The following is a 24,642-nucleotide window of genomic DNA, read 5'->3' as shown; positions in this document are numbered from 1 at the left end:
CCATGTAGAGATGGAGAGAGGTGGGGAGAATGTTTTACTTTGGAAGAAAATTCTACTATGAGGCTGGCTGAACAGACCAGGCCCCTATTATATGGGAACAATGAGAAAGTAGAAGCCTGGGTCACCAACTATTTAGAAATATACCAAATACTTCATCTACCTTTTCCTTCAAGAACAGCACAATGCTTTGGTTTCCTTCTGCAATAATTTTAATCTCATTGCCTGAAGTACCATTCTCTGTGAAAGGATAAAAGAGAGAAGATGAGTAGAGGAGCTATTCATTATCTTTTGAAAGTTCAGTGCAAGAACATAGGATATAAAAAAAACAAAGCTCAAAAGTTAGAAGTCATCCATCCTGAAAGTGCTCCTACAAGACAATTAGTTATGATGGTAAAGTAAGTGGTAAATACATCTGTGATGGAATCCACAAGCAGCAATGGGATACTGTATACTCAGCCTCTGCAAGAGTGCAGCATGTGAAACTAACAGCCCTGTGCAAGTTCCCAGTTAGACTTTTATAATGTTATGGGCAAATTTGTGTTAGTTTATGTTTAATATTAGAGTTGTGTTCCTGCACTGCTTTTATTGTGCTGTAGGCCTGGTGTTTCTCACTTGGCATATATTTACTTGTTACTTACATTTTGACTCCATTGTTAGCAAAATCTAATGTATTTTTTCTGACTTAACTGGATGTGGTATTTTATTTCTAAGGCAACTTAAAAAAATGTTTAGATCTTTCTTTGTCAACATTTCCTATTTAAATAAAACACACAAGATGTCTGGTCATTTCTCAGATGTCTGGAAGAGCTACAAATTTTTGAGAATGAACAATGACAGTGAAAACTGTTGCAATGATCTCAAGAACTGTCTAGGCTTAAGCAGATTCTGCTGTTCAAGAACTTAAAATTGAGTTTAGTACTTGAATAGATAGCTCTTTACTTGCTTGGTTTCACCTTCTCTAACATTACTAAACATCGCCAGTGGTTCATAGGTAAAGTGAATAGGGTAGGTTTAAATGCAACTTTTAAAATATAATATATACTAATTTTAAATTTACTTAATTAAAAAAATCCCACCTGCAGCACATCTAGTTGAATGGCAGTAGAAATAACAATGCGAGTGAACTTTAAGGTGTGGTGCTCCTTTTAGAATTGTATTAGGCTAGAGCAAGGGTATGTGAGAGAATTCAGTGGAGTCAATGGAACAAAAGCAAAAAAATGACTTGCAGTAGATTGTCCAAAGATGAATAAATGGTGGATAAACTAAATACAGAGATGCCAGATTTCTCAACACCTCTCAGAGGTCAGGCTGGGAGGTGAAGACGACATTTTGCTAAGCAACTGTAGGAATGTTTTCCCATGTCATCAGGGAAAATGCACACCAACCAGAGAAAAAGAAGGGTAGTTTTGCCTTTGGAAGTAAGAGTGACTACTTTGAGTTTGCCCAAGGTGAGGAAGTTGGTAGTCAGGCACTTTGACTTGGTCTGGGATTAAATATCCCCCAGAAACTCTCTTCCATTGTATTCTTCCTTGAATGTAAGGTTCAACCATTTCAAAAGCTATTGACACTGTAGAAGAAGCTTTTTCTCTGGAATCTCTTCTCTCAACCACTCATTTCCATCTCATCATTAAATAAAATGTACTTTTTAACAAAAACAAACCACCCAAATCCCCAAACCCACAAGCCTCCCTGCTTGGGATCCATAACCAAGAAATGCAACTTGCAAAGATCTAGTACGTAAATTACCCTGGTTGTGTTTTCTACCATTCTCCTCATTCAAAGGGAGCTTGAGGGGAAGTGGTATTAACTGAGATGACTTGTCCCCGCTTCCCAGCTGCCCTTCTTCTCTGGAACCAAATGCATAGATTTTTCCCAAGGAGGAGACATAGACGAGGGTGTGCCATCTGTTCAAAGAAAGAAACTAAATCAAATATGAAAGTGAAGTTGAGCTAGTTAGGATAACACTGGGTGCACCTACATGAGATGTTTATTGTGCAGTAGACTAATTAACTGCGCAGTAAACGTTACCTGTCTATATGTGTGCCCCTACTAGGCTGGAGTAGATACAAGCACTATCCCGCTGCGGAGTAATTTACTGTGCAACAATGCACTTAGATCCTGATCTGGGAATAAATTGCTCCATTCAGCTCAGCCTGCAGGAGGCCACACTCCTGCCAGTTGCAGGAGCCTCATGGCACAGGCAACTCCTCTGCCATCTGACAGAACCACCCAGAACATGGGCTTGACCCCCTGTGCCCCCTGCCAGCTCAGGGCTGATCTAGGGTTGCCAACTGTGTTTGAAACTATTCCGGGAGGCTTCTGAACACCTGCATGCTCTCAACACACAGTGCGAGCATGCCCACATGCTTCCATATATCAGTTACGGATTACAGTGTGTAGACTTTATGTCAGGAAAGCAAATGCACATTACTATTTTAAAAACCCACTGGATTACTATATACATTGGATATAGGTTGTGCATTTAATATTTATTTTAATAAATGACCTATCATTTATTGCCCAGTTGACTCTCAGAGGTCTCCTGGAGATTTATATCTAAGTCCTGGAGACTCTAGGGCAATCGTAGAGGGTTGGCAGCCCTAGGCTGACCCTAGAGCCCCCTGATAGCCTGGGACAGATCCCGGAGCCCCTGCCAGACTCAGGCTGGCACCTGGGCAGCTGCAGCCAGAGCCTGGAGCTCCCCCTGGCTGCTGCAAGGGGGCAGAGCAGGGCAGGAGCAGCCCTGACCTAAACTGCTTTTCCCCAACATAATTTGCTCCTGACTTGGACACACATGTAGATGCTGTGCCTGGGAGTAGTTTACTACAGAGCAATTTGCTCTGCAGTTTATTCATGTGCATTAATAGTGCATGTAGACATGCTCACTGACAGCTACTTTTCCAGAGGAATTCACCTGTCTGATTCCCCATTAAAGATATAAGGAACCAGGTTACAGCAGGTCTGTAATCAAATCCAGAAGGTACTGCCTAAAATGAACATGAGGAAATAAAGAACAACATTTGCCTCTTCAGTTTAAGAGACTACAGTCCATTGCTTCTCCATTGTTCTTTATTGCTTGCAATCTACTCTGCTTCTAATTTTCTATCTATCCACTAGAGTCAAGGCATCTGAACAATGAGTCTCAGAGATTTCTTTTTCTACCATCCTTCCATGTTTCCCATAAGCATCTCATTGCTGTTTTCAGCCTTAGAGGAAGTGGTGGTTTCTTACCCTCCACATGCAATCTGAGACACTTGTGCTCCAAAAAGTTCAGCCACAAGTCGAGGTGTCAGCTCATTCCTGGTGGAGTTGTGACCAAGCTGCCCATGCCCTCCTGCTCCAAAGGTGCACACCAATCCATCCTTGGAAAGGTACAAACAAACATCAGAGGCATGTAGCCCCAAAAGAGAAGCACATGCTAAGAAAGGCATTGACAGAGAGAAGCCAGATCCTGAAAATGCATATGCAATTTTTTTAACATTACTCATGTAAATAGTCCCACATTGATCCATGTAACACATAACATGCTATAACCTTATGTGATGAGTATAGGTGAAACACCGTATATGCAAAGCCTGATCCTGCATTTCTTGTATATGCGATTAACTTTAGCCCAGAGAGTACTCTTACTGCTTAAAGGATTTTATCCATGTGAGTAAACATAGCAAACAAGTTGCTATTCTGATTCACTGAAGCCATTCATAAGCAATCAAAGAGTAAAAGATATTATGACAGCATTGGGTGCATCTACATAAGACGTTTACTGCACAGTTAACTAATTAGCTGCACATTAAACATCTTGGCATCTACATGTGTGCCGCTATTAGGCTGGAGCAAACTAATTTACTCCACAGAAGGATAGTATTTGTACTATCCTGTCTTGATGTAAAAACTCTGCAGCAGCATGTGTAGATACTGCCCAGCTGTCTGAGGCCTGAGGGTGCTCAGTGTGGGGCTGCCTGCTGGTTTTACGCAGCACAATGAGCCTAGCGGAGTAGCCCCAGACTGCTAGGCTGATCCCTGGACCCCTGCCAGCTGGAGCTGCTCTGCCCAGGCTCCATGCTGTACCTGGATAAACTGTGGAACTTACTGCTCCAGAGTTAATTGCTTCTGGGTGCACATTCAAATAGTGCACCCAGGAGCAATTCACTTGGGAGCAATAAGCTCCACAGTTTATTTAGGTGCCATAATGGCACACGTAGACTCACTCACTGGACACTGTGGTATGGTGACACAGTGCTGGGGATCACGAACCATGATGCTTCATCTACATCTCTGTAGTGATGTGCTTCCCCATTATAGCATGTTGCTACGGCAATGCAGCAGTAAAAAAAACTGCAAGCCTCCAGCATGGCGCAGTACAGGCTGTTACTGTGCCATCATTTAGGACTTCGAAAAGAAAGCCCTAAATGACGGTGCAGACCATACACCATGTATGGTGCACCATACAGACATGTGTAAACTCACCCACTGCGTACTTAATTGCATCTTACTAACTTTGCCCCAGACCCTGCAAACCTGGATTTAAAGTTCCATCTTCTGTCATCCACCACTGAATGAGAACAAAACTCTGCACACAGAGTGCAAGATTTTGAGTAACTAATCTTGCAAAATTCACTTAGCAACTCTTACAGGCCATCTTCAAAACCCCCATGAAAGAAAGTAGTTCCATCCTATGGCACAAATACTAAAGTCTAGCAGCTAATACCTTATTTCTTTGAAAACAAGATCCACTTTTTAAAATTATGTCTTCTAAAAATGGCCTGTATCTGCTGTTAAAAAAAAAAAATTAAAAGCTTGTATAGCACCATAAAAATTGTATTTGTATATATGACTTTTTATTTGATGCTTGCCTTCTTTCTTAAATTGTGAGTCAAAATATTTGCACACGCAGAATTTACACAATTTACTGTTCTTGAAGGAATATGGTATGTCATTTTTCCTGGGCTGAGCAGAACTGAATGAATTCAAATTCAGACAAACCTTTGAGAGAACAGCAGAGTGCTCACCCCCACACGAGACAAACACAGTCTTCTTGTGTTCTAGGGCTGTAATATACTGAGGGAGAGCCATGTCTAGAAAGAAAACAAACAGGTAATATAGACTGACAAGGTTGCTATGAGGAAGTAAAGCTTTAGAAAAGGACTTTCAACCATCTTGGCTATTGCTCTTTTTTAATAGCATTTTTCTTGAAATATAGCTAGTTTGTTCACAAGGTGTACACCCTGACTTAGAAGATGACGTGCCCCGTCCTACCCTTTGAGCTGTTTTGCCCATATATTCATGGTAGAACTGAGACTAAAACATGAGCTACTACTCTCACACTTGGGCCTCAAAGCAGGCTCCAAAAATCTATACTTAGGATGCATATACACAAGACACTAATTCCACAATAGCCAAACAATATCACACAGTAGTGCATCACAGCACAAACAGTGCTAATACACTACTGCACAGTATTATTAGGCTACTGCACAGTAGCATTACTAAAAAAGCGTTCACCAGCCCTACTGTACAATAACTCTGGTAAATGAGCATTTATTTAGTTCTTTATTATACAAGTACTAAATAAATGTGCAGTAATCACTGTGCAGTATCATCTCATGTAGATGTGCCCTCAGACACTTACATTTTTGGCCTAATTTTCAAAGGTGCTAAGCACCTGCAGTTCCCATTGACTTTGGTGGGGTTTTGTGGGTATTGAGTACCTCTGAAAAAAAATCATGTCATATATATTGTATTGTTCTGATTAGAAGGCTATTTATTTTTCCCTCCAAAAGAAGCATTAACCCCCACACTCCATATAAACTTATACACAGGATTAACCTATAATCGGACCCCCTACAGTCCTGACTTGCATACTTGCAATATGCTTGTGCATGCCATAAAAAATACTGTCAAAAACTTTTTAAAGCAGTTTTTATTCTACTATTTTTAGTGCATTTAACTCCTTAAGCCCTCTCTTTGGTTAACTGATTCTCCCATGGGATTTTGTAAGGGCAATAGCAGTCTTTATCTGTAGTTATCAATTTATATTTAGGGAAAAGCATTTTTCCTAAAATTGAAACAGAAAACACACAGTTGGCTTATAATATGAATAACATGATACTCAATTAACCCAGCTTTCTGTGTTCATATTGGAATGGGGTGGTTGGTCTTTAGTTTTCCTTTCACTTTATATTTACAGATAGCTAGCCTAGGACTTAGTTTTCCTGGCTGACCCTTCAAAGTAATATCCATTATTCTGTGACATTATCGTTATTGTCTTCTCTGGACTACATAGCCAGGATACTGAAAGGTGGCATGTCATGGAACAGAAAATTAAAGGAGGATGAATAGCATAACGTGGACTTCCTCAATCTACAGTACTCTGATGGATAATGGAAAAGGACTCTCAGGCCTGACGGCTTCATGAGCTCACATAACCAACTGCCCAATGATTCATTTTCCCTTCCAAAGCTGAACATCAAACTCTTCCTTCCGTATTCAGGAGCTGACCTAGACTAACTTGTACATGCACAAAAGTCAGTGGGGGTTGCGGTTTCCAGGTATAATTGCTCTGCTAGTGTTTCATATTCCTAGCTAGGTTGGCAAAATCTTACTTAAAAGCTTTTGTGAATCTTTCCTTACCTTTTGTGTGCCCCAGTCCCAGCTGTCCAAAACTGTTCTTTCCCCATGAGTAGACAGCCCCTGACAGGGATAGGACAAGACAGTGAGCTCCTCCTGCAGCAATCTGAGCTACAGGGATGCCCTGGAGGTCCTTCACCAGCTGTGGCATCTTGAGGAATGTGATCTGGCTTCCGGATCCGAGCTGGCCGTGGGAATTGTTTCCCCAGGTAAAGAGCTCACCTCCTTCAAACAAAAAAAACCATGAGTACACCTCAGTTTCAAAGATAAAGTTTTCCATCTATTGAAATGCCAAGTGTGTGAGCATGAATCCAGAGCCCACATAAGACATGACAATGAGATAACCTAGCTCCCAGACCCATCAGGTGCCAACAGTAAGTTTAGCTTTGGCACTTGATTGGGTCCAGCCTCCCCTTTCTTCATATCATGACCTTCCATCAAGACCTGTCAACAATCAAATGATATTACCATGTAGGGACAAGATATCAGGTTGCAAAGAAGCACCAACAATAAATTCAGGACTAGCTGGATTCTGATTCTGAAAATCAAAAACTATACCCTACATGTTGTGATGAATAGAAATTTCCCTGATCCTCAGTGCTTTGTAACACAGCTCAACCAGAGATGAAAGCAATCATCATAGAACTTGATCATCCCCATTTTACACATATGGAAAGAGAAAGTAATTTACTCAATGGCACAAGCTAGATACAGTCAAAAAGCCCAAGGCTGAATTGATTCAATCTTTGGTTTAGTCTATGCAGCTTAGACTAACCTGCAAGCACCAAGTGAACAGATACTGGAAATGCAGCCACATGCCTGTAGGGGGCCAAGCCAGAAGCCAGGGGACACTAAAACACACCTCCACTTATGTGCACTGAATTTCGGTCGGGTTACAGATTTGAACTGGTTTCCGATCACTTATACTGATTTATGTGTAATTTCTGTCCCTAGCCATAAAGTGGCAGGGTTGGGAATAAAACGAGGAACTCCTAACTTCTAGCCTGATGCTCAATCTATAAGACAAGCTGTCTTTTGCTATCTCTTAAAGATCCAATCCTGTAATCTTTGCTCAAGCAAAAGCTTCTGGCATTGCTTCGTTAGAAACAGAGTGAGTAGAATTCAGAACAAGAGGCATAGGCTACTGGTAGGGGGTGCACGGGAGTGCACATGCCCTCCCTGGAGTGGCCAGTGCCCCCTGACGGCTGACACTGATGCTGTTGGTAGGACTGGTGCCCCCCCCAACAGGGCCTCTGCCATCGGTGGCTTCAGTGGGTGCCTCTCTAGATTCAGCAGGCACCAGTCACTCACGACAAGAGGCCTCTCATACTTTCACGGGCAGGAATAAATGACAGGAAAACATCTAGTGAGAGGTGGTAAAACAATAACCTAATCTCATGGGAAAACATTGTCTCATGTCATTCATAGGAAACCAGCATGTGCAGTTAGAGAACAGCACAGCCTGAGATACACGGATTAATACATACATGTCAAAATGGGTGAAGTGTAGCCATCTTAGACCCTTATACAGCCCTGTTACAACTGTATCATATTCAATTATTTATTTATTGATGCAACACCTCCAGAAGATACAATATCTGCATTTCACAGATGAGGAAACTGCTGACAAAAGCTCAGCAACTTAAAAGGTATTTGGTCATTTATTACCCAATAATTTTGATAATAATCAGATGGGCAAATACCTTTAAATATCTGGTCCTGAACCTAGGTCTCTCAAATTCTACCCTAATAATCTAATCATTAGACCATCTTCTCCATTCAAGACCTGTAAACAGTTTCTCATTTAGTGATCACCATGCCATGATTTTGTTCTTGTCTAATGGTGATACTTAAAGGGCTTGCTTTTGAGGATAGGGATGTAATAATGTGACTTATTTTAGAGAATGCACTAAGGAAGGAGCTTACCTTTAGACAGTGCCATAGAATGATGGTCTCCACATGCAATCTGAACAATAGGCTTGTTTACTAAATCTTCCAATAGTCTGAGAGGAGAAAAAAGTACAGAGAGTACTATGAATCCAACATAAAGGACCCTGGTCTTAATTCCGTAGGAGCCAGCCCAAGGATCCAATTTGTAATCTTTTCTATGTTTTTCAGCTCATCTCGCCAGAGCTACTGGAAAAATATGGCCGAATTCTAACATTCCCCACTCTTCTTTTGCATATTGTTGTGGTCCAACTGAGCTGACTCCAATTTGCACCAGTGTATATATGAACGGAGGCCCAGATCTTTAACGATATAAACTTTACTATGGGCACAGTTACAGAAACCAACACCATACAATGATACTGTAGTTACAGACCTCCTGTAGCTCAGTCAAGAACACAGTTCAACAAAAGGAGATGCTTTATATGGCCTCAGTTCCTGGCCTCTCAGTTGTCCCACTCAGAAAAGTCTGACTATTCGCAGACTACAACTCCCATACTTTCTACTACTCAGCATGACAGAATACAGTGCTTTGATAATGCATGTGATCCAGTGCTTGAATGGTCCTCAAAATACCCCATTTCTTTCTGGATTAAAAAGAAATGTCTGTAGGCTCCAAAGGGGATTCTACCCTATTCCCTCCTTTGTGACAGAAACACCTCTCAGACTACTCTACTTTTCCTGCCAATTTTAGGAAAAATAAGCGAGCCTTGCTTGTAACCACAAAGCTGTCCCCAGTGCACTACCATACAGGAATTAACACTGGCTGGGCGTTAATGATATAGATCGGGGTGCTCAACCTCTAATCTACAGATAAGATGTGCTGTGTCATCCATCCCGTGGGATTCCCCATGGCACCAGCAGTTTGGTGGCAGGGGTGTAATAGTGCTGCTCTCCTGCTGCCAAATCCATGAGCCCACAGGAAGCCTTGAGCCCTGTTGTGCACTGGATCTGCTGCCCAATACCAATGTGCAGAGCCAGGTGGGGGCAGTGCTGTCCCAGGAGCCAATCCCAATGTGGAGATGTGGGAGGGGGGGGGACAGGGGGGAGGGAGGTGCTGGGCCCCAGGGCCCAATCCTGGCATGTGGGGGGCGAGGGGGGGAAGTGTTGGGTCCCCAAGACCCATTCTCTGTGTGCAGGGGGGCAGGAGGCAGTGCCAAGCCCCAGAGCATATTCTGGCCTGTAGAGGGGCCCTGTGAGTGCCACTGTTACAGACAAAGCTTCTCCTAAAATACTCTGTTGTTGTCAAAGACCCTTAGGCAGAAGGGGAACACACCTGAAAATAAACCAGTGCTTCATTCTCTGCCATTATGTGTCCTTGTCTCTACAACTGCTTTGCTCTCACAGCCTACCCCAAGAGGCAACTGTGAGGGGCTCCTCCTCTCCTCAGAACCTTCTTCCTCAAACTCTTCCTTCATCCCATCACTACCACCAGGCTTGGGAAAATGCCCGGGCACCCAACTCTAAGTGATTTTCCTTCAGCTCTAGCTCTCCGCCTACATCTGCTCCCCTGGCATCCCTCAGGGCTACAAAGATAATAAAGAAGAACTCTCATCTGCCAGTCCTCCTTTGTCTGAGCCAGGTTACCCACTTCCATCCTCCTCCCTCCTGCCTGGGCAGACATACAGGGGCAGAGATAGCCTGACCTAGAAGCCCTCAATAACCCCATCATACTGTTCTTCTGATCTCCACTTACCCTTACCTTCTGTGCCATAAACTAGCTCTAGACCAGCTCCTTCTCTTGGATCACTCTGATTCTGGTCTGCATCAAACCCTGGTCTCACCATCCAACCATTATCCCCACCCTTACCCTCACTCCAATCCAGTGAGACATTCCCTACCAGTGGCAACACATAGGGTGTGCACCCCCTGAGAGCGCCAGTGAACCCCCTGACCAGCCGCACTCACCCCTTAGGCAATTGGCAGGGGGGTGGGGGGGCAGGCAGTGTCCCCCTGCAAGCACCAGCCAATCGCTGCAGCTGCTCCCAGAAGCGGCTGCAGTGATCAGCCATCGCGGGATTGGCTGCAGGTGTCCCCCCAGGCAGCAAGATTGGCTGCAGGGAACTCCCCCCGGTTGGTGGGATGATGTGCCCCCACAACTAAGGTGGCACCAGTCACCCATGTTCCCTACCTTATTTCAGACTTATTTGTTGTGGTTGAAATACTGTGCTCAAAAAGTTTGCCTTCCAAGGAGAGAATGAGCATATGGGTAGCTTCAGTGTCCAAGCAATCCACCCGCGTATTCTTTCTTAAATTAACATATCCTACAAAGAAAATTGAGATAGAAACTATCATCATTTTAAGACAGTGGACAAGGCTCTGAGCCTTTCTGGATAGGGTGGCATATAAATCTAAATCTAAATAATATTAATACCTGGCAAAATCACGAAATATTAATGCTCTCAGAATGAAAATCTGTCTCAGTATAAACTTGAACAGTGAGTCACTAAACAGATATATATGGCTGTGCTGCAGAAAGGTAGGTACAGAATACAGACAGCTGTGAAGCACCTGAAGTGGTACCCACCTTAGGGTTCAGTAATAGCCCCACCTTCCTTGTCTAACGTTGAGTCGGGGTTGTGGTCCAGTGCAACCACACGCTTTGCAGACAGAACTTTCCAGGCTCCTAACACAGCCCCAGCCAATTCTGCTGGCTCTTTCACTTGTGTGCATGTCCACTTAGACAAGGGGAAATATATTAATCAATGTCACAATTGCATTCAGGATGGCTCTCCAGTTTGGATACACAACAAGCTTTCTTGTTGGTGTTCCCAGGTCTGCAGGAAATGTTTCAAGCCATAACGTCATTGCAACTGTTAGAAATATTATTAAAAATGCATTATCAATAGCAGATTTAGAAAAAAAAAAAAAAAAACACAGCTGCTACCCATCCTTGTCTCCTTAATGGGAGAGGGAAGGGGGGGGGGGTGGAAATTGAAGGGAAAAGCCACCAAAAGGCCCTTTGTACTAAGGCATCACTCCCTCTCTGTCCTGCAAATTTACTATCTCTTTGTCACACTAAATCACACTTTCTTTTATGACCCCACATTCCTAAGGCTAAGATAAGAGCAAATGCCATTTTTGCCTTCAGGTTGAACCTTGAGTAATCTTGAGTCCCATCCACGCACGCATGATAACCTAATGCATATTAAGCCTACCCGCCCCGCATACTTAAGTAGTTAATTATAATGCACATGGGACGTATGAAGCGACATGTTTACATATATGTTTGTATGAACCGGAAATGAGTTGTAAAAATTCCTCCTTCTGCACACGTGGTCAGGAGAGAGGGGATAAAAGCCTGCTAATGATTATGCTCGGGGGCAGAGGGATTTGATCTTTTGTCTTCTCCCTCTGACCCTATTTGCAAATATATACCTTTTGTATTGCTAATAAAGTGTGTCTGAAGCTGAAAGTTTTTTTCCACCTCCCGAGAAACGAACCACGATTTTTTTAATTCAACACAACTATGGGTGCACCAATATATCAGTTGGCTATTGGACTGGCACCAGTGAAAGGAGAAATAATGTTATTGGCTATTGGCTTTTTTTGGTTGTTGTAGCAGATAATTACAGCCGTATGCCTAGAGCACCCTGGTGAGCATAGTCTGGTCCCTACACCACACCAATGGCCCAAGCCTACAGTAGACTACATGTCCCTGTGGGCAGTGGGAGGGGGCACCAGAAGCAGTCTCAGGGTGCTGTGCTCAGCAACACAGGGACCATAACAGATCCTACTGCTGCTGCTGCCATTGCAATGGCTGCTGTAGAGATGCTGGGCTGCGCATGGGTGGGGTAAGGCGCTGCATGAGGGACATTCTGCTCTGCCAGACACTGGATGCCTTTGCAAAAGTGACTTCTCCCTGGTGGCCCTTGGAGCTTGGCTGTGCAGGGCCTGCTTACGCTGAGGCCCTGCACAAAACTATGATTTTCTTTTATTTACTCTGATTTACAGGCCCAATAAAATTGCATCCTGCTTTTGTGTTCATGTGGCTCTAATTATTGCCTTCATTCTACACTCTTCTTTATGAAGATGTAAAACCACTTACTTGGTCATGTGCATGCTCTGCTAGTAGAAAAAGGGAATGAATGAGCTGACTAGTTTTTATTCTGAGGGACACCTGAAGTCTAACAAGGGGTGCCTTGGGTGCATGCTTGGGTGAAAGCTTGTTGTGTATCCAAACTGGAGAGCCAGCCTGAATGCAATTGTGACATTGATTAATATATTTCCCCTTGTGTAAGTGGACGTGCACACAAGTGAAAGAGCCAGCAGAATTGGTAGGATGGAAATGTGAACATCTGCAAGGTCTTTTTCACATGCATTAATCTGGTGGTCTGACTTTCAGGCAAAACAGCACTTGCAGAAAGAGCCAAGTGCTCAGCACCTTTCAAAATCAGTCTATAAAATATAATTACTTTGTGCTACATTCCACTACATTCCTTGCAGGGGGTGTGGGGGGCTGGAAACAAAGGTGCTATTGATATTGTAGGTTGGCTGGGGCCGTGTTAGGAGCCTGGAAAGTTCTGGTGTTGTATCAGGTGTTGTATCAGGAGGAGGAGTCTGGACTTGGGTCTCCCCTGAGCCAGTCACCCTGTGTTTTCCCTGGGTCGCATTCTGCTTTCTCTAGAATGGAAACTGAAACTGGAGTGTTTCCACACAGAAAGGAAACTGTTCTGGTGACACAGATGTCAGAGAACTGGACCTGAAACAGCAGGAGTAGAAAAGTCACCCAAAGACTTCTGTGAAGATCAGTCTGAATCCCCTTGATCCTGAGATCAATTTAATTTGAAAAGGAAGAGTAACTCAATGTAAAAAGTGTAGACTTAGGAAGAATATCACACCGGGGGCAGCTACTTAACTCTCACTGGGATAGATCTGGGCATCTAACAACCATAGAGGGAAACTTTCATGGCTAGTTCAGATCAGCGTGATTTGATGACATCAGTGGAACAATTTCATTTCCCCCTCCCTTAAGATCTGCCCCAAAAACATACTCACTAGGTTTCCTGGGATGACCCTGGCGTTCATCTCCTTGGTCAAAGATGAGAACACTCCCATTTTTCTCCACTACTGCAAAGTAGTCCTGTTTGCAGTGTATCTGCCGGATTTCTTGTGCACACTTTTTGAAGAGACTGGGATGGCACCGTTGCACTGGGAAAAAAAACAATGAAGGCAAGGATGATGAAGATGGTGCAGCTGGTGGGGGTAGTGGCGGCAGCGGTGGCAGAGGCGACAACAAACCCCTTTTCCTCTTGCTGTGATGCCTGGGGGTCTGGCAGTCCCTTGGCATTTTCTTAGGCATCCTGATATTCTTGTCTTCACTGTGACCTAACCTGAGTCAGGCAGGGATCTGGGACAGACGGTCTGCTTTAACCTATGCAGATGGCAAACCCCGCAGAGTCCAGTAGAGTCAGGTCTGGATACAATCCTCCTGTCTCCCAGTTCGTGTTTGAGCAAGGAACTGGGATGAGACAAGCTTCAAGAACATGCAGGAAAGAGTTAGCAGCAGCTGTGAGTTTTGACAGGCTCTGCCAGTGCCACTGAAGCTCTGGGTGATGCTGCCTCTCCTCCTCCAGCTGGCAACAAATGTAAATACTGCTCAGCTGAAGGGGGAGGCTCCTCCTTGCTCTGGAGGAGGAAGCAGGCAGGAGGCGTGTCCTTGCAGGAAACTGAAACTGGGCTTTCCCCAGGAGGAGGGAGAAGGGAAAGCAAAATTTGCGCATGACAGACAGTGTGAGGTGGTTAACCACGTTAGTCTGAAGTCAGGCAAAAGGCATACCCGGGAACGTCAAGGATAACAGAGGCAGCCATCAGCCCATTCCAAGGCACTGCAGAGCCTCACTGCTGCTCTGCAGCTGGGTTTCTTCACCAGCTGCCCGGCTGAGCGGATACAGCCAGATCTGGCCTGGTAACAACTGGTTGAACCAGGTGGTGTCAGCAAAGCCTTGCTGATCCCCCTGTCTGAATTGAATGGGACAGCTGTATTGCTTTTCTCCAGTATTGTTTTTTCTCCTGGGTCCTTTCAGTAAATGCAACCAACCATAAGGAAAGTGTTGTTTCCAAGCATTTGGTGCAGTTTCTGGGTTTTCATTCTCCCATCCCTCAGAAACAGCAGCCCTCCAGATCAGGAGAAGACACAAATATGATTTACAAGATAAACTCAAGAGATTTCCAGTAAGAATTCACAATATTAAAACATTCTAACCTGCTGTGGGCTTTCTATTCTGAGTTCATTGCAACAGAACATTTTTTCTGTAGTAAAAAACAAGGGAAAATTAAGATCTGGCATTTTCTGAGAAGTGCCTTAAGTCTAACAAGGGTTGCCTTGGGTGTTAAAAGTTTTAAGAACCACTGCACTAAACTGTCTTGTCAGGAAGTGAGAGTTTATTGGATCAACTGTACAGCTGGGATAGAAGTCTGGTCTGACAAGCTTCTGGACACAAAGCACCTTTCTTCAGTTCTGGGAAAGAAGCAGACACAGACTAAGCTAAACAGAAAAACTCCCACAAAAACAATGGTTTGTGTTAACTCCATGTAAAGGCTGTCATAAAAAACAGATAGTTTGGTGCAATTGTTCTTAAACTTTTAACACCCAAGGCACCCCTTGTTAGACTTCAGGTGCCCCTCAGAATAAAAACTAGTCAGCTCATTCATTCCCTTTTTCCACTAGCAGAGCATGCACATGACCAAGTAAGTGGTTTTACATCTTCATAAAGAAGAGTGTAGAATGAAGGCAATAATTAGAGCCACATGAACACAAAAGCAGGATGCAATTTTATTGGGCCTGTAAATCAGAGTAAATAAAAGAAAATCATAGTTTTGTGCAACAAAATTCTAAGTACAGATAGCTGCATAATGCTTTTATTTTCTAAGCAGATCACATTGATTTCATGAATAAGTTTTACTTAGTATAATATTGGTCTGAAACATATTTTGGTGTGTATCTAAGTACAGAAGAAACATTTTACTGAGACATTATTACAGAAGTTTCCCATCAAATATATTTAACATTCTTGTCCACTTCCTTGTTGAACCACAATCTTCCAGAGAATTATTCAGAAACAGCAACATTCTTGCATCATATATGATATTGCATATATTAACACTTTTAAGTTTCTCACAATGAAATACAGTCCAAGAAATTTCTTTCATTAAGAGAAAGGCAACAAATCGTGTTTCAATAACTAGCAGTGTAGTCACGGAGTTAATGAAAGTTGACAAATTAAAGTTAAATTATAAATAGGAACTGGCCAGCTTTATGTTTTGGGTGCAGCAAACAGGTTGTTCTGTTTATATATTTTGAGGGATTAGAGAATAGGTCTAAGGACATGAAATGCTGTTTTGTATTTTCTGTGAACTTTTCTTTTAATAGTGGGCAGTGGCTACTTATATTTGATTGTAACATAAGAAAATATTCTCTTTTTCTTCTTACACATTTCAAAACCATGTTTGACGAAGTATCTTACACTACACCTCTTCCCTGAGTCTAGGGACACATATTTAAAAGCCTGAGCCTGAATGGATTCAACCTTTGCAGGTTAGTTTAACATGGCTAGGCTAAACCAGTTTGTAATGTCATAAACATTCTCTCTGGACTGAGGAAATTCAGGCACATGCCAGTGGCTCTGGCTAGAAGCCAGGGGGTGCTAAAGCAGCCCTCTCTTCCCTTGAACAATGCTGAGCTGAGGTGGGGTGTGGACAAGCCTGAGCAGGACCTCTGATTAGAGAACTCTATCTGCACCATCCCAGGCTTTTCCCCACTGGCTGCTCAAGGGGTGGGAGTGTTGAGGCAAGGACTGGGGGTGGGGGGAATGGGGCGGGGGAGAAGGGAGTGTGTAGTGCATGCATCTATTGATGATATGGAGCTTTTCAATCCCCCTCCCTGCTTCTTTATACTGTCTGCACCAAACTGATAGGCAAGCAAGCCAGCAGGGGGCCGATAACAGTGTTTATCACACCATCAGCAAAACAATAGCCTCTCTGACCTGTTGATTAGCTCCAAAAAGCCCTAAGTGGACACTGTTCTGTCTGCCTGCCCCAGTGAAATTGGAGACAAACACACAGACACCTCTCAACATTAGTTAGCATACCACATGCCTAGGGTCCATGGGGCTGGGGTCTATGCTGTGGGAGATGGAAGGGAGGGGGGTTCCTTGCTTGAGCAGCGAGCAGCAAGTGGGGTTGGGGCAGGGGGAAGCCAGGCAAACCCTGCTGTACCTGCAATCTCTGCCAGAGCTCTGGCTAGGGAGCAGGAGGGTGAGGCCAGCTCTGTTCTCTGGAGCACAGAGCACAGCCCAGACAGCATGCCGGGATGCTGGGAGTCTCTGGTTTAACTTAAACCAGGAAGGGGTCTGGGACAGACATTGCATAAAACAGTTTGACGCAAATCAGTTAAGTCTGATACTGCTTTCAACCAGGTTTATCTTAAACCAGTTTCAGCCATTTTTAAACTGGTTTAAATGCACTGAATGTATGTTTTGTTTCAGGTTTAAACCAGTTTTTGATCATTTAAACCATTTTATATGTAATGTCTGTCTGTAGCCTGAATGATCAGAATATTTTGAATGTGAGATTATGTGCTGTCACAGTAACTGAACATAGTTTGTTGGCTTGGTGCAATAATTAGATAGCAGACAGAATATCACTCTGTAAAATAGTGACTCTAGATTGACACTAGAGTGTCTTTCATCCTTTCTGTAATCAAACCTATTTTAGGCTGTGCTCTAAAACTGCTCTGGTTTTTAGAGACTCAGTCCAACCAGTACATTTAGATACAGTAATTAACCTGTGTTTTTCTAGAAGTGTGACCTTAACTAATTCTGACACTACTGATCAAACGGAACTGCCACCAACGCCTTAAAAAAAAAAACAACCCCAAAATTCAAGGTAATCTATTACTGGATTAAGTTCAACAGGAGGCTTGATACATATGGAATCCAAGGTCATGAGACTAGAGAACAGTCTGTTTCTCAGTGATGGTTGTGATGCAAGTTTGTGATTCACTATTTTCCAAACCCCCGGTTGTTCCTGAGAGCGATAAAAAGCTTCTCCTTGAGAATTTCTTTGTCTGAATATGGTGGAAGGAATAGGATTTGAAAGCAAGTTTGTGCTTGAGGAAAGTGATCTTCTGACAGAGCCCCATTGAAACAGAACTTTATCCTTATGCAGTTCATTCCCAGTATAGGGATCCGGTCACTTCCTGTAAGAAACACTGCAGAGCAGAACAGGATTAGATTTTTCTGGACATATTAAATTGTACTTTCAAATTACCTTTTAAAAATATAAATTTTAAGAATTAGTATTATAGATATACTACACATGATATTTATTATCATTGACAAAAAGACAGCATGTTTCATAGGAACCTATTGCTCATAATGCTTTTTTGAATGATATTCCAATTATTTATGGTGCATTGCACCAAACGCCTGGCTAGTAAGGCACACAGACAATGCCCTTATGAAATGCTTGCAACCCAAGGCCTCAGTCCTACAAACACTTACACCAGCAGTTGTCAACTTTTCAGAATAAGAGAACCCCTCCATAACTTTTCTGAAATGTGCCGGCATCCCCACTGTTGTGCTCAACTTATCTCAGTGGCTCTCCTACCTGCTTTTGAGTTTTCAGGGAACCTTAATCCAGGAGGAGCACCCACATGTGCCAGCCCTTCAGTCAGGCCGTGCACAAGATGCACAGGGCAGTTTTACCTGGCAGCAGTGTTAACCAGTTGAGAACCACCATTGTGCTCAACTTGCCTCAGTGGCTCTCAACCGGTTGCTACTGTTGCCAGGTAAAATTGCCCTGTGCATCTCATTCACAGCCTGACTAAAGGCCTGTGGCACATGGTTGCATTTGTCCTGATAATCCTAAAATCAGGCAGGAGAGCCAGCTTGTGCTATAGCCCTTCCCAATCTGACTCTGTACAGTGTCTCCCAGAAACAGAAGTTTATGAGACATGTCAAACTGTCCGTGCATTACCAGGAGTGTCGGGGAAAACACATGAACGACATGTGCCTCCAGAGGCTGGGGGGGCACGGTAACCATCCGAAGGCAGTGGCAGCAAGTGGCAACTGCCTGCAGGCACCGCTGGCAGTGTCAACAGCACTTCTCTCAGGGGATGCATCAGTAATCTCAGGGGATGCACATGCACCCTCATGCACCCCCTACATGTTGCCAATGGGGGAACAGCCTGAGAAGGGCTACAGCATAAACTGGCTCTCCTGCCTACTTTAGTTACAAGGGAACCCTAACACAGGACTGCAAGTGCACAGGGCAGCTTTACCTGTCTGTTGCTGCAGCCGTGACAGCATCTGCATCACAGCATCTAAAGGTCTTGTGGCATGCTGGGGTCAGTTAAGAACCACAGGTTTACACATATGCATTGTCTCAGTGATAGAAGGATACCAGAAGGACTATTCATGTGCATAAAGGGCTTGAGGCAAAGGGTATTGAAAGTAATGGCAGTATTTCATTCAGATATCATTTTTACTCTACAGTAATTTTGTTTTGTAGATCCCCAATTCTGTGCCAATGAAGAATGACTCATGATAGCTTATCATATTTTAAAAGATTTTCCATTGGCTGCATTTTAAGGAGAAACAAAATTATTGTTCATGGAAATGATACCCACAAAGAAAGCCCTTCTTCTCTTCTAGAAGTAGGTCGTGGAAAACCTCCCAAAACATTTTGATGGTGGGATGTGATGGAGTGTATATTCCATGATACTCTGCATTCTTCAAAGTTGATCAAATTATGAGAGAGAGAGAGAGAGAGAGAGAGAGAGCGCTTTATTCTAAAGAAATGAAACTGGGTGGATAAAGGTTTCCCTTGCTTTATGCTGTACATGCATTCCTGGAAAACGGCACATAACTCAAATTCACATATAGGGAACCCACTTTACAATGCAACAAATAAGGATACGTTCTAAGACATTGACTATACTGACCCCCAAGCCCATTTCTACCACTTTTACGAGACAGTTTTGGTACTCACCAACAGCACAGGGCACTATCATAATGGGAAAGGCAACTACAGACAACATGTTGCAGACAATGAGTGAGGAGCACAGATCCACACAGGAGACTATATTTCGGTGTACACATCACTCCCCCAATGCAATGCACTAAGCAGCTGACTGTGGACTTCCACCACACCAATTGCATAAGAGTGAATTTACCTCTCATATAACAAATCTTTGGTATAAAAAGGGTCATCGCATAAGAGTGAATTTGCACATACAGAACCTGCATAAAGTGAGGGAAACCTGTAAATCAACTTAATATAGAAGAATATTCTCCCACTTCTCCCCTCAAACCTCTTCAAACTTGTTCCAGTCATAATTTGTGTTTCCAATGGTCACCTCCATCAGTTCTTCAGGATGAAAGAATCTAACTATATCTTTGTCCAGGACTTTGTAAAATCCTCTCTTGAACTCCTCATACACCACTTCCACTGACTTGTTGAAGATGTAATCAATGTACTTATTGATAAAGTCCCTCCTTTACAGACATGAAGAGAAATTTTGGTTAGCTTATACATGAGTTCGTTGAACACACAGGTCAGCAAATACATCCATCTTGCTCACAGAAATGTACTAGAAACAAAATAAAACAAAAATAGTTTTAAAAAGGTATTTTTTCTCCTTCCGAGAACGAGAATTATATTCCTCTTAGAAAAAGGTGAAAAAGAAGATTGTCACTTAATGGTAAAGTTCACAGTCATAAAACTCTTATAAGAAAAATGCTTCTCCTGGTCCTCTGTATTCCTGGCCAGGAAGTCTGATCCTAATCAAACTGATTGTTTACTAGCATTAGTAGTCTCACTGAAGCCAGGACAGTCCAACTCCTCATAGCAGGAACGTAGCAACCCCCCCAGGTTTTTCTTTTTTTTTTTTTAACTTAAAAATACATTCCCTCCCCTTCTCCAACCATTTCTGACTTACTCTCTGCCCTCTCTATCCCTTATAAGTAATTATAAGTAGTCATAGGTAAACAGTCATAGGTAAGCTAAGTTCTATTATTGTAATAACCCTTTTCTATATTGTAAATAGTGTTCTGTTATGTTTGCATTGATTTTTACTGTTTTATTTTGTATTATATTGTATTCCTATCATTTTTGCATCAATTTTTATTGTTTCATAGTAATATTGTATGATTTAGGCCTGTGTCTGTAAAGTTAACCAAGGTAATGTCAAGTTTCCATTTTGTAATGTCAAGCCTCCATCTTGTGTCCCCTGCCCGGGCATACTTTATTGTACAGTATCTTGCAACTGTGACTCATACCTACCTCTCCTATGTACATTGGTTCCTGAATGAACAAGGGCACTTGAGACATAATGGTAGCAGGCCTCTACTGAATGACCAGTAATGACAGAACCATCAACTGAATGACCAGACCATTGCTTTGCATTGACTCACCCATGAACCACAGACCTTACCCCAGAACAGAGACAAAACTGAGCATTTAAAAGATAAAGAACCTACAGGAACCCAACATTTGGAAGACAAAGACCCTACAGAAACCAGCAACCCTACATTGTATCCCACCAGACAATGAGGACACCTGGATCTGCACGTGTGCATCACAGCAGGACTGGCAGGTCCTTCCCATAGGAGACACAGGTAGCCCGCCCCTATAAAAGGCGTGATAGAGTGTGATCTCCTTGGGACGCCCTCTCCATCTGGACTAGCACTACGCTACATCACCTATCCACCCAGAGGCCCTGCTGGTAACCTCTCCCTGGACAACACATTGTTGGAGAAGACCCTGACTGGCCATCGAGGGTCAACTCACAGCCTAGGACAGGTAGCTATCACCTACCTTCTTTCCCCAAGCAAAGGACCTGAACTCTGTCCCTACATACCTTGACTTCAATCCTTCTACCAAGTCTTTTCCTCTCCTGCTGTCTGTGTCTGTACTAATAATTTTGCACTCTGTGTAGTGCATTGCCTGTTTAATAAAAACTGATATTTTTGGAACCCCAGTTGGATTTGTCTTTGCCTCACTCTAATCTCTGATCCCTGTCCCTCTGACCCTTGTCCAGTATCTCTCTCTTCCTGGCTTCTATGCCAGCTTTTACTCCACCACCCCTTACCTCCAGCTCCGCTGCTTTTCCTCACTGCAGCCCCAGCTTTTTCACTCACCTCCACCCGGGGCCCCAGTTAACTCCAAGTAACCCCGAGCCCAAGTTACCCCAAATGCCCCTACTGTTAACACACAGCCACAGAAGTGCATGTTTGTGTATGTGCATGTGTGTATGAATCCATGCAGTGTTTGTGTAGTTTTGTGTGCATGTATATAATTTTGTATCACGCCCTCCTGTCTAACACCGCATTATTGAGATCCCAAGTGTTGATCTGGCATGTGTCAAGTCAACAGGAAGAGCTACATTACATATTCCCAAGAATTTGTAACAAAAGGGAAAAAAATATATTCAGAATTATTGCTTCACTAGGAGGGAGAAGGAAATAGAGGATAAACAAGTGTCCTGAGATTTCTGAATTCTAGAAGGAGGAACCCAATATTTTGCAATTTCACAAACTTGCTGGAAAAAAATGTTAGCACATCTCTCAGACATGTGCACAAAGATGAGCTGTTTCCAACAGGCTTGTCTGGGTGGTAGGTTAAGGGTTCATACATTTTTGCTCTGAGTTCTTCAGTGAATGAAAAGGAGACAGGGACTGAAGCTGAACATAAGTACAAAGGAGACACATAACCACACCAGGACTTAAATATACAGAAGACAGTGTTATGGGCAGAGTTGACAGATTTCTATGCAAATTCATAAATCTGTGGTTTATATTGCATCTGCCCACCCACATTTTTCACTGTCAACTAAGCTATCTCAGAGTTTACCTATTTCCAATCCCCACATATGTACTAGGAACTGGACTGCCTAAAAGAGAATCCTAACATGAAAAGCAGCAGTATCACTCTCACTCTGAGGCAGGGATGGGCATAATATGACCCATGCACCAAATCTGGCCCACCAAGGGACTTTGTCTGGCCCATGTCTGGTTGCTTGGTCCCACCTGACTTAGGCAGACAGTCCTACCATCCCTGGGTGTGCAGCAGGCCTAGGATAGCATGGCAGCTGGACTCACTTCCCAGCAGCAGCAGATCCTTCCAGCTGCCACCACCGCCAGATCTGGCCCTACTGCCTGGGCACCCTGGCCTTTCCACCCCACACCCACTACTGGGGGGCAGCTGACAGAGCAAGCAGGTGGGTGGGTGGATGGGACGGGGCCACAGCTGGGTGGGGAGCGGTGTCTGGGAGCCAGGATAACAAGGCAGTGACAGTGCGAGGCTGGGGCCCAGGGCAGAGCCACGATCCACTGCCTGCATGTTCCTGTGATGGGTGTCAGTTCTGTGGGCAGGGGCATGCAGGAAGCAAATCCCAATCCCAGCCCTGACCCTGTCCACCGGTTCTAATCTCAGATGCTGCTCCCTGCCCACCCACAGCCCCACCCCAACCACCCAGCCAAGTGCAGAGCAGAGCCATTAAGGGAGTTTTGGTGAGCTGGTGCTAGGGGGAAGGGTATTGACTGGCCTGCAAAAGTTCACCAGAACTCCCTAAGTGGCCCTTGGCTGCTTTGAGGCCTGGTTGCAAAAGACTCACTAGCTAGAATTTTTTAAAAGATCAGTATCACAATACTTGTTTTTACTGGTCACAGCAATGGAACTGCCATTCGGAATCAGGTCTATGTCCTTGTTGTCCCATGATATCTGAAACCATAAAAATAGCTTTATGAAAAAGTATTCAAGGCAAGAAGCACAGTAATCTTCTTCCTGATAAGCAGTTCCCTATTAAATCATTCAGTGTGATTATGTGGTACGTGTTTACAGAAACCTTCAAAACTACATGACAGCAGCAAGAGAAAGATGGGTGCAAATGTGACAATGATTTCCATAGCTGCTGGAAATTACTGTTGTAAGAATGTACACAGAGACCAAGAATACAAGAATGTACTCTTCTATATATTTGCAGAAATGCTCGTTTTCTTTAATGCCTAGAAACACACAATTTATGTCCTTGAGTTTTTGCTTGTGTCATCTTTATTTTTAGCCCCAATTTTGTGTGTGTGTGTGTGTGTGCGTGCGTGCGTATATGTCTCACACACACGCACCCCCCTCCCCGCAGAGTTTTCTCTCATTGACCAAAAAGATATAAACAGGCAACATTTAGAATCTCTGAAGTCCATGGAATTGCAACTGCTTATAATAGGTTCAGACTTGGACAACTGAGTGGAACAGAATCATTCATACAGTTATAGGCTAAGGTAATTACAATGAAATCCAATGGTTGTTTGCTCCTAGAGGCTTCACATTTTTCAAAAGGGCTTTCATTTTGAAAGAGCAGAAAGCAGGAAAAACTATTAGTGTATATTAGGGCCTTCTTACACAGTAATTTTAGGTGGCTTCTGTAGCTCTTAAGCTCTTCATTGGCTGCACGTTAACCCCCTTAAGTGATTTAAAGCACTAGGTATTCAGCTTAAAATAATGCCACTCCAAGGCAGAATTATCTCTAGTCTACCTAATTTTGTTCCTGTTCCATTAAGGTGTGGCCACGCTCCACAGCTATTCCACCCAAGTTGAAGTCATCCAACATCCCAGCATGCAGTGACCCCTCCCAAATCAGGGCAGTGATGCCGGGGGGGCATTGGGGCTGGGCATCGTGCTTTTGTGCCACTGCTCCCACTGGGCAAAGCCAGTGCTGCAGCCTTGGAGTGCCCAGAGGCCTCAGTGCCTTCTGGACTGGCTTGTGGTTCTGAATGCCTGGGGTGGACTTGGTCCATGGTACCTGTGGAGGGCAGCAGGCTGGTACTGGCCCCTCCTACTGAGCCATGGTTGAACCTGCTCCTAGTCCTGTGCTCTGCTGCAGCATGCCCCCACCCAGTGCCTGTGCCTCCATCACCTGCACACATGCCCAGGTGGGGCCAGGCAACTGGAGCAGGGTGGAGCTTGATGGCTGCAGTGCAACAGCCCAAGGCCAGTTCCCTCTGACCCTGTGCTTCACCAGGCTGTGTAAGGTGCAGTCATTGGCTTGCCCTGGCTGGGTCACCTAGCAGC

General features: G+C 43.8%; 2 protein-coding genes across 3 annotated transcripts in view; both read right to left on the bottom strand.

Annotated features, from left to right (window-relative positions):
* Window positions 1-14,149, bottom strand: part of LOC149870892 (E3 ISG15--protein ligase HERC5-like) — a 53,117-nt gene extending 38,968 nt beyond the window's left edge. For both annotated transcript variants that reach the window (XM_090037053.1, XM_090037055.1), the window contains exons 1-8: window positions 13,573-14,149; window positions 10,706-10,838; window positions 8,554-8,630; window positions 6,631-6,852; window positions 4,984-5,075; window positions 3,232-3,362; window positions 1,747-1,904; window positions 161-237 (exon numbers count right to left, since the gene is read on the bottom strand). In XM_090037053.1, coding sequence (XP_089893179.1) covers window positions 161-237; window positions 1,747-1,904; window positions 3,232-3,362; window positions 4,984-5,075; window positions 6,631-6,852; window positions 8,554-8,630; window positions 10,706-10,838; window positions 13,573-13,876 — 1,194 coding nt within the window. In that variant the 5' untranslated portion in view covers window positions 13,877-14,149. The remainder of the gene's footprint in view (window positions 1-160; window positions 238-1,746; window positions 1,905-3,231; window positions 3,363-4,983; window positions 5,076-6,630; window positions 6,853-8,553; window positions 8,631-10,705; window positions 10,839-13,572) is intronic.
* Window positions 14,150-15,333: 1,184 nt separating this feature from the next.
* The window catches only part of LOC149870891 (putative E3 ISG15--protein ligase HERC6), a 51,927-nt gene continuing 42,618 nt past the window's right edge, over window positions 15,334-24,642 (bottom strand). Inside the window, exons 20-23 of the mRNA XM_090037056.1 lie at window positions 23,228-23,298; window positions 19,889-20,072; window positions 19,205-19,307; window positions 15,334-17,785 (exon numbers count right to left, since the gene is read on the bottom strand). Coding sequence (XP_089893182.1) covers window positions 17,577-17,785; window positions 19,205-19,307; window positions 19,889-20,072; window positions 23,228-23,298 — 567 coding nt within the window. The 3' untranslated portion in view covers window positions 15,334-17,576. The remainder of the gene's footprint in view (window positions 17,786-19,204; window positions 19,308-19,888; window positions 20,073-23,227; window positions 23,299-24,642) is intronic.

Source organism: Crocodylus siamensis, chromosome 2 (assembly GCF_052110815.1).
Source record: "Crocodylus siamensis isolate JL-2025a chromosome 2, ASM5211081v1, whole genome shotgun sequence".
NCBI classification, from domain to species: Eukaryota; Metazoa; Chordata; order Crocodylia; family Crocodylidae; genus Crocodylus; species Crocodylus siamensis.
The sequence above is the reverse complement of the archived record's forward strand: the minus strand, read 5'-3'. Positions and strand labels throughout refer to the sequence as shown.